Raw genomic sequence first — 13213 nt, forward strand, 5'->3', positions numbered from 1 at the left:
CCCAACTTTTATAAGTGGAACACTATGTTCAGATAAAAATTACTTTGATATATATGCCAAAATGAGTCTGGTTTGCATCTAAACTAAACATTTGGTACTTGAGATAGATGAAAATTTGCAGTTATTTTCCTTTGTGATTGTAGAATTTACCTGCTATTCTGTTACCTGCCAGAATGATCAGAGCTTTTCAGAACACAGAGTAGATTTTAATTGTTTGTTTGTTTCTTCTTATTGTCAGCAGATCTGTGGTTTCTGTGCAATTTATTGTTTCTTAATAAATGAATGTATATCTTTAGTTCAAAGTAAAATAATCTATTCAGTTCTGAAGAGCAATATTAAGGGTTATGTCTGTCTGAAAACACCAGCATTTTCTTTTATTCTCTACTTAGCAATCATTTTCTGTATCTTACTGCTATAGTGAAAACTCTTTTGTTAGAATGTGGCTGTTTTTTTTGGTGGCATATGGCAGTTCTGCATAGTGTTCTAGCAAATAAGAAGTATTAGATTTAAGCATACTTGAAACTGAGATGATAAAGATGAAATAAGCGGTTAGTTATATAAGTGGAATATAACATATCTGGAATATCATGAAAAAACTTTGCTTAAGTAAATTGCTGTCCCAGAAACTGCAAAGGAAACTTGAATTATCGCAAGCAATTTTAGATTTAAATGAGTTCTATCAGTGATTACAACTTGATTTGGAAAAAGCTCAAGAGAATCTTTCTTGTATGTCTTGTAAGAACAATTCCCAGGTCATAAATATTAATATAAACTTGGGTTTCATAAATCAACGAATTGTTACTAATTTAGAAATTATCTGAATGGGGCTTTAGAATGTAGGTGAAAAATAGCAACCTCCTGAAATTCATCTAGAACTCCCAGGAGAAAGATCAGACAGACTTTGGTGTACTTCAGAAGTATGATGTTTACATTTAAAAAAGTAAAATAAAAAATTGCCAGCTGTGCTGAGACTCTCTAATTGCAATACCTTTTGTAAATTGCTAGGCCACCGGAGACTTTCAGTAAGGAGAAATTCTTCTAAGTGGCACAAAAAAAAAGAGATTTAATTCATGTTGCCTATTGTGTCTAGGAACTTTCTCTGAATTACCATGTGACCTATCATCTAATAAAATATATTGTAGCTGACATATAATAATGTTATGAATTTGTAGCCTTAAGAAGCCATATGTTGGAATGAAGATTTTTTTTTTTTTCCCCTTGCTTGTTAAATCTGACAAAACATTCTGGTTCAGGTCACAGGAAAAAAATTACGAGGCTGTGAATCAGAAAATGTTGAAAGAAGCTAGGCATGATACTGTTTACATATTGAGTCAATACATTTGCTTCCTGTAGACATTAGAAAGGAGACATTTAAGTAGATAAACTTCCTTAATTTTTTGAAAGCAGCTTGAAGTAATGTGTCTTTGTAAAGAAAAGAATAATCTTTCTTCAGTCTTCCTATACTTAAATTTAGAAAATAAGTTTTGTGCTGTTTAAGTGTTACTCAAATGCAGAACAGTGACAGGGGGACATAGCACAGGACTCTTCTAATATTACTGTTCGTTTTGAAATTCCATTCAGTTGTGATGAGGTTAGGAGTTAGCCATGTTTTACTAAAAGAGTAGCAGATATGGTTGGTGTTCCATGGGAATATTGACCGAGATGCTACACAGCAGTGTTTGTGTATATCCTCTTGCTTTCCATAATATTTTCATTTTTCTTTGTCTTTTTCAGGCCAAAATTTTAGGCAATAAACACACACTTGCACTGATTAATCTAACCAAATCAAGACACCTCTCTTAGGAGCTTCCTTGAAGACTTTACATTTTCCCTTTAAACTCCCTGAATAGTTCATGAGGAGGAGAGGTCTTCAGGTGATTCATGTTTTTGACATACTGATTCTTCTTCTGGAGTTAGGTGTTTGTTTTTGAAACTGTATGGGAAATCTGAGGTAAACATTTTCCATATTTAGATGCACCAGATTAGTAAACCTAATTATATGAATCTGGGCCAAAGTGAGTTTCATAGTGTGTAAGTTGGCATCAGAAAATATCTCTGACACCTAAAAGAAAGGAAATTTTAAAAGGTGTCGAAATGTCATCTCAGATTTGAGTGCTTCCTTAATGCCTGCAAGTTTGTGGATAATGCATTTTTATAACCAGAAACCATTGTTTTCTTGCACATCTCTCACACTGAATTTTTCATCTACTCATCCTTCTGTCTTTTTCTTGAGTATACTTTTATGCAGTGTGAGTGTACATCTTAGACCATTATTTTCAGTTTAAGATACAGAGGAAAATAATGGAAAATTGACTTGGAAAAATTTCCATTTTACGAGTAGTATGGTTTTAATCAGTGCCTGCAGAATAACTTGTGAAACAAAGCATGAACATTGTGGTGTGTTTATTTATTAAAGGAATATAAGATAAACAGAAAAAAAAAAAAGCAGTTTAAGCTTTTATTACTCTGTTCTGCTTTCACTGCTGTCATGGAAAATTCAGCTAGGTGATGAACAGCTTGAAGCATTGTTCTAGACTACAAGGAGGAATGAGGCATGTTTTCTTCCCGATCTATGAAAAACTCCAACACCCTTTTTGTCTCTTTCTGATAACATTTCAAGACGTGATGTTGAAGGATGGAACAAGATGTTGTTCTTCCTGTTCATCTCTAGACTTATTTCTTCAATTTTGCCTATTAACTAATATATAGTATCAGTTAAGTTGGAGGCTAGGTAGAAAGAAAGAATTACACAAGTGTCTCCCTGTTAAGCTTGGTAGATTTTTGTCACTTTTCTTTTTCCCTGGAAAGATAAGCACTTGGGTTGGTTTTTAGGTGATATTTCAAAGAGGATACTTTGACTTGTGAACTGGACACATTTGATACAGAAATTACTGTGTAAGGGCAAATAAAGCCTTCCATCATTTCGATTAACATATCCCTGTGCTTGGATATAGTGGCAGTTGTTTCGGCACAATGCAATGGGTTTTTGTGTTGTTTTCCTTTTTAACCCCTGTAGACTGAAGAGTTTATGTGCCTCTCCAGTTTGGGAATTACTATGTCACATATCCCATTCTTTCTGTTGTGGTTATTGATGATGAGTCTGCCCACTTGTTTTATTCATAAAATTTCTTAAATACATTTTCTTTCAAGATGTTACATAATCTATAGCATGAATATTTCATTAGGAGACACCTTTCTCCTTTTAATTACTCCTATCACTAATTATACCTATCACTTTGAATTCTTTAGAGAAGAATAGAAAAATTACAAGAATACTCTTGTCTGCTTACAGGGAGGAAGATTTCAGTACTGCTGAACTGCATTCTAGAGTTTAAAGTGGAAGCCCCTTGAAGGCATTCAGACCTGCCTGCTCATGCTCCAGCAGAGTGGCTTTTGCTTTACCATACAATTCAGTCATTTTAGAGAGGAGTAGGCTTTAATAAAAACAAAACCTAAAACATAAACATGATAATTTAACAAAATGCTTGAAAATGTAAGTTTTTTCTTATTTGTGGGTTTCAAAATCTTTAAAACATGACTTTCTGTAGGAAGTCCTTCGGTGGAGACTTCTAATTGCTGCAACTTAGCTGTTGATTAAGGTCATTCTGTCACCATTTGGTGTAGACTTTTTTTTTTTTGTCACCACCTTCTCACTTCACCAGCTATTTCTACTGCTCATAAACCCTGTTATTCTGTCCCTCTTTTAGTGAGGCAGCAATCTTCTATCTCAGACCACTTCTTTTCCGTTTGTTTTCTGAAACTGAAAGTGTTGCCAGAAATGGAGAAATCTCTGTATAGTTCCCTCCTCCTTTTCTTCACTCCAGTCCTCTTCCTTTTCTTCACTCCACAATCTGCCTCGTGTGTACCAAAGCAGGAACCCAAAGGAGCGGGAAGTGGATGTTTACACATTTCTGATGGATGAAATCAATCAGGAGGGACTTTTTTAGTATAGTGCTTAAGATATTTAAAGTAAGTAGTAGCTGAGCCTACTTTAACCTCTTCTCCTGCTCAAGACATGGGAAGTACTTACATTTATTTTAACAGATTGTAGTTAATGCAGACTTTTCCTTCATGCTGTACCATAGCTCTGCTACTGCAGTGGAAAGTCTCTTCAATTTTCTAGTCAGTCAGCATCCCAGGGGGGGTTCTAAGAACATAAGAGCTATCCAGATAAAGAAAGTTACATTTGCTTCCAGGGCAGCATCTGATCCTGAAATCCTTGAGGAAAGCAGGATCCTCAATCCTAGAATCTAAGGACAGTTGCCAATGCTGCCAAAAAAAAAAAAAAAAAGAAATTGTTTTCTCTGCTAGACAGTAGTGATGTGAATGCCCAGAAATGTTCTTATTTAAGGGCCTGTTGTGTGAAAAATTACCTAGAGCTTTGAATTTTCTTTCATGTAGGACAGTTTCCACTTAATGAAATGCAGGTTACTGAAAACAAAGCAATAGAGGTGTTTTTAGGCATAGTTTCATCATTCTGCCCCTCTCTGATTTGGCTGTGAAAAGACAAGTTATTTCAGGACATTGTGGAATTTACATTTTACTTTTAATTGTCTTTGCTTTTATCTATTTTAAGGCTGTGAACATAATCTAATTTTTCATACTTTGAAAATGACTTCTGAATTGTCAAATTATTAGCAAGGCTAACAGATGGTTACATCTGAGGTGTGTTTTAATTTTAAGTTCATCTTTTTTTAGATAGTATAGTGGATTTTGGGTTTTTTATCCTATTTTTTTCTGTGGGCCCTAACTTTTGCCTCAGGCCAAACATTTAATTTATTACATAAGCACTGGCTCATTCTTTTCCCAGTTCTTCAGTCTCTCTGTCTTCTGCCAAGCCCCTGTGATTATTATTGCCCATTGATAGAGAATACTCTGTTTCTGAGGATATAGAAGAATTTCCTTTAGCATGTAGAAATCTAGATTTTAACTAATTTTTCCTTGATGCGTCCATTTTTTCACCTGTTTTGACCTGCATTAGTGGATTATTTCCTTTTTGTTTTACTTTGTTTTTTTTTCTCAAGAGATGTTGGAGACCCTGACAAAGTTTCAGCATGCAGTTTCTAGTCATGTATTTGTATTTTCCAGTTATTGCTTGAGGATGAGAAATGTCTGAAAAGGAACAATAACAACAAGAAAACAATTATCCTGTAAATATTTCATTTTATTTAATTCCATGAACATTTTCCATAACAACTAGAGGCAGTCTTTACCTCTTTTGTTATTCAGATGTAAAGTAATAACCCAGTATTTTTGGGATACTTATGTTCAAGTCAGCATAAAATGTGTGTGTGTGTGAGTATATGTGTGTGTGTGAGTATATGTGTGTGTGTGAGTATATGTGTGTGTGTGTGTGTGTGTGTGTGTGTGTATATACACTTTTTTTTCCCCTTGGGATTCTGTAGCATTACTTATTTTTTGAAATATAACAGCTGGAAAACTGGTAGTTGTACCTAATCCCTGTGTGCTTATATATAGGCATTTGTTATATTAGCTTAGAGATATTTATTTTATTTGCAGTAATTTAGGAAGTTCAGAGTTACTAAAATAGAACAGACGACATTGTTTTATGTAAATGTTTGGCTGATTTGAAGATGTTATGCCAAGATACTTTACTGGAGGTTGTTATCTTAATTTTTGTTTTGAGTAGTCTCAGCAGTACTTTCAACTGTCAGGTATCTCTTGGACTCTGCAGCTCTCTCCAAATGTCTGACTATCAAGCTCAAGCTATTTGATTTATCAGGTGACAGAATGTATTCATATCTGTTGTTCTCTCTTAAAGATAAGAAGCTAAAACTGTGTTCAGTATGGGTTCACCGTACAACATAAATATTTTTCTGTATTTGACTTTTCTAATTAAAAAAAATATGATTATTGTCACCTGAAGAAGCTAGAAATTGATTAAGTCTGTTATAGCACATTTTGTTTCTGAATCTGAAGGAGTTATGTCTAAAGGATTATTTGAATTTTGTTTATTTTTTAGCTGTTATTTTTGTAGTAGTTCTGTGGTATTTTAGTGAAATACATCTAAACCATTTAAGTTGGCCTAAAGTATAAAGCATTTGATGGAAAACAGTTGAGCTTGTCACTTGCTGTTGCAAATGGTTTAGTCTCTGTCTGGAATGGTGCTCTTAGCTTCTTTATTTGTAATACGGATATTCAGAAGAATTTTCTGTTTGAATTAATGGAATAACTCTTAAATTAGTTAAGATACTCTCAAAATTAAATGTGGTTCTGACATAATACTAGTAAAAGCTTTCTGGATTGAAATGAGAATAATGACTACAGTGTTTTTCCTTGAAGCAATGGATGAAGTTTTAATGAAAGCCTTTGATTCACAAAAGCGATGCATCCATTGTTATGGGTGATAGCTGGATGAGTCTTTGATGTGCGCTTAAATGGCAAGTATATTCAGTGGCTAAGAAGCAATTGTTCGCATTCCTAAAACAACAAATATCAATTTATAGTGCAAGAGATCATCAGTCATGAGAAACTTCAGTTGTAGTACAATTAAATTGGGTAATCTGTAGCATCAAATGAATGATAAACTGGCTTTCATGATTAATGTGTCACCTGAGAATTTATTTTATATTTGTTCCTCAACTTGAAAACGACTGGAACTGAGATTGTAATGTGGGCTGCACCTTTCACCGTGTTGTGTAGCTTTCTATAAACCTTTGCTGTTGGCTCTTCAGACTTGCTGTGCACCCACAGTCCCATGAGTATTTATTTTTTTTAATTTTTCTTTCTGAAGTGCATACATAAGTTTTCATACTAGCACAAGAGTCTCCTTAAGCACTTGTGACTGCCAAAGATGTGTATGCACATTCACAGCATACACACAGGGCATTAATCTTCTGCTGCCTTATCTGTGTGTGTGTGTGAGAAAGGAACTGTACAGCTGGTTTGAGAAAAAGGGATGTTGTTTGATGTGGCAACAGGTAAAGACAGAGGAAGGGTAGATTTGGCTAAATTAAAAGTGGAGGAAGTTTGTTTTATCAGCGAAATAAAGCTGATAGTATGGGAGGAGAAAATGGCTGTTTAAGAGAGCATAGTAGCATAGAGAATTTCTGCTGAAGAGTGGAAAAAGGGAAGGAATTGGCAGATATGGATAAGGAAAGTGTCTGGTATCAAACTGATGAATTTCTGGCATCAAATAATGTATTACGCGTGTTTTAGGAAACTTAGTGGTACTAGACAAATGAGCATTTTAGAGTAACGATTCATATGACCTTTGTAGAACCTTCCAATCACTGAAGTGCTTCCCGTATGCTTCTTTCTTAGCAAACTAAGAATGTTCATATTTGTGTTACAGATGTTGGTGTGATGTTTTAGACTGTAATTTCCTTCAATCTGTGTGTTTCTATTAAAAGAAATTTATTATATTGTTCAGTGCCATTAGAAGAGAAAATAATGGAAGCCAATCCATGATCTTAATAAAAACATAGGTAATTTATCTTGTGTAATGAATTATGGATTTTTTTCCCCTTAATTTCATTAACTTCATAGATTCCTAGCATTTAAAAGATTATTGTATAATGTGATAGATTGATTTCATAACAATTCAAGATCAAATGATATTAATGATTTAAGAGAATTTTAATGTTTCCTAAAGAGGAGAAACAGGAAAACTTGTACTGTTCTCATTCTTTATTGGAGTTTTGGTGGTTTGTTTTTTCCCTTTTACTCATTCTTCATATTTCTATGAAAACACAAAACTGGAATCGATCTCTCATTTCCAGTATTTCCTTCTTCCCCTTCTCAGTTTTTGTCGGTGCAAGGGAAATATTGCTTACCTTTGTGTGTGTGTGTGTGTGTGTGTGTGTGCACATATACATATATAAAGGTGTGATTTTTTTGTTTATCATAGCACCATTTTCATAGAGATAAATTTTCCTTTTTCTTCTCCAGAACCCTATTAAGAAAATTCCAGATTCTCATGAAATTACACTCCAACATGGAACAAAAACAGTAAGTAGTTAACACAGTTTCAACACTTTTTTTTCTAGAACTGTGCAAATCTGTAGAATGATTTTATGAAAACTTAATGTCAGCTGAAGAACAAGAAGCTAATTCTTTTTTCTTAATTTATTATTTTATACTAGATCTTTTCTTAATGCAATTAAAATGTGTAATGTGTTTTAGAACTGCTGCTTTCTGCTACTAACTCAAACTTCATTTAACTGAACTGTTGTCCCTCTCTCTTTTTTTGTTTCTTTTGTTAAATGCATACTCTGCAATTGTTACAGTTCCTCTTCAAGTCTAGACCATTATCTATAGGTTTCTAACCTAGGCACAGGCCTTTGTTTGGCTTGTCATGAATTTCAGTGAGGATATCATTGCTGAAGTTTCAAATGTCCTCTTTGAAGCTGCATACAGATCTCCCTCATTTGCTTTAAATTGCTAAATGTCTTTAGTAAGCCACCCTCAGTTTCTTTAAATTTAATTTTTCCTTGTCTTTGACTACATCTTTTTCTAGGATTCGTATAAAATACTCCTTGAGTTTTTGTTTTTGAAAGAACACACTCACTGGCTTGGAATTATTGTTTCTTTGTACTCAGGATTTTTGTTATTTCTGGGCAGTTTTATCTTTCACCAACAAATTCAATTGTTTTTATTTGCTGATTGATCCGAAATCTGTAGAATAATACGTATTTTCTGCCCTTGACTGTCCTTGACTCCATTCCAGATCCTTTCCCCTTGTTCTTCTTTGGTCATAAAGAACATGCTGCTGCTGTTTATCTTCTTCAGGCCATGGCTTAACTTTCAAGAGTAAAATAATACTAGAGTGCCTTTTATTGTTATTTTTATCACCCTGAAAGCTTTGTTAGCTGGTTAATGGAATTGGCACTGATAGTATTCCTGAGAATGTCCTGGGCAGGAGTAGGTAGGAAAAATAACATAGAATCCTTTGAGGAAAAATACTATTTCCATGAGTTTTTAAATAATCTAAGGAAGTGTATTTTTATGTAATTAGTGATGCAGGTTGCTCTGAAAGTAATGCTTCCTTTTTGTTTCTGTGGAAAATACAACAGGTACAAAGAGATACCACTATTTGATAAAACACTTTTTCAGATGCAGAACACTATTTTGCAATGTAGTCGCCACCATCAGCTGTGCATTTTTGTCAGCATTGAAAGAGAGCTCCCTTAACAATTTGTACCAGCAGAGGTGACCTGCTGTTGCCGCTGTTGAAACGTACCACCCACCCACTGTTCACATCCACAGCTTGGTTTCCAGAGATGTTCAGCAAGTGTCAATGAATGTCAGTAGATGCTATTTTTTGGCACCGAGGAATTTGATGTCACACTCTTGCTTCATACGCACTTGCATGTTAGATGCCATTCTGTTGAACTGCCCCTCTGCTGCCGTCTGTCACACTGCAACAACATGTAACAGGATATCAGCTTGAAGCTTCAGCTTCTACTGCCGTACCACCACCATCCTCCTCTGAAGTCAACGGTCAACACTGTGTAGTAGGAGGCATTACTTTTGGAGTAGTCCTCATAGTTGTACATTTAATAGTTTTAAATTCAATGATATAAAATAATTTCTCTATATAAAGCTAGTGAATAATTAACATCTATAACAAATTAAAACATTACATAATTGAGTTTAAGACTTGTATTATTGTTTATATACATTCAAAAGGAATTCAGTAGAGATTTAAATTTATCAGTAAAGAACAAATGTTTTTATAAGCTTTCAGAAAGAGTTATTTGCAGAAGCACCTATTCAGTAATCTTGCATCAGACTGTTATGCTCTATCTTGGAGTATGGAGAGTTGATAAGGCATGCTCATTTCTTTTCTCATAGTACATGGTACACACGCAGTGGGTGGAAAGAAATCAGTAAGTGTGATATTAATGAAATAGAGAAATACTCTCTGAATTTTAAACCCTGTAAAAGATGTACTGTATTAAGCTGCAAACAAAAAAAAATAGAGTAGATTTTTTTGCACTTGGTGCTTGGGTTTTTTTTTTTTTTTTTTTTTTGCCTACTATCACTTGCAATCTAGGGTGAACTGCCTTCCCATTTTTTCATGTTAAAATAACTGCTTCTGTAGTATGTTTCTTGAATACGTTTCTGGAAAAACCTTTATTATGTAAATTTGATTTTCTACCTCTCCAACATTAAACTAATAAATTTTTATTTTTACTGATTTCTTAAAGCGTAAGCTCATGTTATTTCTGACTAAAGGGCTTTGAGAAGGGGGAAGTTACAGTTTTGGAAGACTTTTGAGGTTTTTTTGACTTCATGAGAGAGCAGCTGTCATCACCTAGAGCAGAGGTGAATTATAATGTGGATATGCATAGCACAGTTAAATTAGATTGGATGCAGTCAATGAAACGTATCACTGGAAAAAAAACAGCTCTTCTGTGAAGGACTTTTTAATAATGAAACTGCACATCCATAAAATGACAGTTGTGTAAGGATGGGAACAACTTGCTATCTTGATATCAGTGTATTCCACTGACATTTTAAATACTTCTCATTATATTCCTACAATGTACTGTATTTCTAAACCTTATGTCCCATCTGTACCTCTTCAATCTAATGATTTTGGGTTTGATGATGACTGTATTCCTGTGCAGCTGAAAAGTCTCACAAAAGATTTCCCAAGCTGGAAAGCCTTTCCAGAAACCTGATTAATTTCCCACTTGCCTTGTTTGTACAGTGTAATAGGAGTTACTGTTCCCAGTGAAACTTCAGTGATACATATATATATATTTTTTTTTCTCCTGACACTTTTGATACATAGTGGGTATGTGAGAGAAAGCATACTGTTCAGAATAGTTCCGATTATGTATTCTGTGTGCAGTCAGCATCACTTCTGCATCACTTCTCATATCACAGCTGCTCCTTCCTATAGTAATTATTATGGAATAAAATACTTGAGTCTGTTGATTTGAATGCCCGATTAATCTGAAGATGTCCAGTGTGACATCTGAAGTGTCCATGTTAGAAATCATGTATGAAATGAACAGGCCTTTAAATCTGTATGTTGATTATAACAAAGAGGCAATTTTTTTGGTAACGCATAAGGCATTGCATATATTTCATTTTTAAGTCAAATATGTCACTGTGACATAAATGATAAGTGAAGTTGAACTCATTCTTGCTGCGCAAAGTATTACGTGTGAACATTTTATTCGGGGAAGTAAAAATAAAAAGTTGGATCTGTTTGGAAATATGAATTAGGGTTTTGATAATACTGAATTATCCTAGGTGATGATTCTTTACATTCTTTACAATAATAGGGTTTTGGATCTTCTCTTAAAGCATAAGATCTCTTCAACTGAACACTTTGAAAACAAAACAGGACAACTAGAATAAGATATCTGCTGCAGGTTGCACACTCAGCTTTCCTTCTTTCCTTCTTTCCTTCTTTCCTTCTTTCCTTCTTTCCTTCTTTCCTTCTTTCCTTCTTTCCTTCTTTCCTTCTTTCCTTCTTTCCTTCTTTCCTTCTTTCCTTCTTTCCTTCTTTCCTTCTTTCCTTCTTTCCTTCTTTCCTTCTTTCCTTCTTTCCTTCTTTCCTTCTTTCCTTCTTTCCTTCTTTCCTTCTTTCCTTCTTTCCTTCTTTCCTTCTTTCCTTCTTTCCTTCTTTCCTTCTTTCCTTCTTTCCTTCTTTCCTTCTTTCCTTCTTTCCTTCTTTCCTTCTTTCCTTCTTTCCTTCTTTCCTGTGCTTTCTACAACCATATCATGGCATTATATGTTTGAAATACAGTGAGGGAGCAGCATGAGCCTTAAGGAGTTGACAACTAGAAATTAGTTTTTGATAAAGAATATGTAAAGAAAGTTTTTCTACATGAAACAAAAAAGCCCACTCTTTCATTTAAGGAAACCTTAACTTTAGCAAAACAAATTGAATTTATCCATGAAGATGGACAGTTCCTAACTGATGTTTTTACTGAAACTTTTCTGTTAGTTAATTATTCAGTTGGACACTGAAAAGAGAATATCTCATGTAAAATTCCATTTTTCATATAGCTTTTTTTGTGGGAACTATTCAATAAATTACATAAGTTTTAAAAGTCAAAGGTTGGATGATTTTTTTTTTTTTTTTTTTTGAATAGGTTTCTGCTTTGGGATTGGATCCCTCTGGTGCCCGTTTGATAACTGGTGGATACGACTATGATGTTAAATTTTGGGATTTTGCTGGAATGGATGCCTCTCTCCAAGCTTTTCGGTCACTCCAACCTTGTGAATGGTATGAAAAAAGACTCTTTTCTCACCTGAGACGGTGCTTGTGTTAATGTCCTAACAGAACGCACAGAAGCTTTGTAAAGTAACTTAAAAGGCTAAATTTGTTGTACTTCCTGTGGCAAATAGAATACCAACCCAGGAGCTTGCATATTTTTTCTCTTTAGGAAGCTACAAGATTGAATTGTTAATACAGATTTGTTAATACAGATTGTATTGTTAATAACATGTCAACAAACGGATCGTGAGCCTCTCAATGACACAGTCTGATGTTCTTTATTATTATCAAAACAAATAGACTACACTTTTCATATGGACTCTCCTTTTATGAAACTAAGGAGGAGGAGAGGAGAGTTAATGCAGTTAAACCTTTGGTGAATAACCTAAAGGAATAACAGAATTTCTGTTGCCACTGTAACAGTATTTCTGTGGATGGGATGGGGCCTCATTTTCATTACCAAGTTTGTTTATTTCAGAAATTTGGAATATAGATTTCCTTCAGAAGGCCATGTCTTGTGCACATCTAACTTTCAAATTGTATCATATCATGTCATGTATTAATAGCTCAGTTGTTTGTAGCAAGGTATTTTCTAATGTTAAACAACGAGGAACATTTAATCAGATGCTTTGGCTCAATTAAAAGGGATTGAAATTTATTAGGCAGTATGAGTAGCCCTTGGAATGTCTGTTTTTAATCATTATTTTCTGAAAAGACTGAAACTGAATTTTTGTCTGCTTGGAAGATGAGAATTTTATTCTTGTTACTCCAGGCACTGGATTTCATACATGTCAAGGAAGAATGTTTTTGGTGAATGGCACATTCTTGTAGTTTAAGTACACTGAAGTGTGACTTAAAGGTCTGAAAGCGTAAAGATAAAATAATATTAAAAATAGTATCTGCTTACTGCAGAGTTAACTGCTGTCAAGTATAGTAATTTCATTTATATTTTAATTGTTGTGCCATCATTTTAATTAAAATACTAGCTGAATATACCTTCTCTGTCATGTT

The 13213-nt window shown here is 34.2% G+C and overlaps 1 protein-coding gene across 4 annotated transcripts in view; it reads left to right on the forward strand.

Annotated features, from left to right (window-relative positions):
- WDR70 (WD repeat domain 70) overlaps positions 1 to 13213 on the forward strand; it is a 137395-nt gene that overhangs the window by 27992 nt on the left and 96190 nt on the right. For all 4 annotated transcript variants that reach the window (XM_040655603.2, XM_015277332.4, NM_001195002.2 and 1 more), the window contains exons 6-7: positions 7912 to 7971; positions 12078 to 12211. In XM_040655603.2, the coding sequence (XP_040511537.1) occupies positions 7912 to 7971; positions 12078 to 12211 (194 nt within the window). The remainder of the gene's footprint in view (positions 1 to 7911; positions 7972 to 12077; positions 12212 to 13213) is intronic.

This window comes from Gallus gallus, chromosome Z (assembly GCF_016699485.2).
Source record: "Gallus gallus isolate bGalGal1 chromosome Z, bGalGal1.mat.broiler.GRCg7b, whole genome shotgun sequence".
NCBI lineage: Eukaryota > Metazoa > Chordata > Aves > Galliformes > Phasianidae > Gallus > Gallus gallus.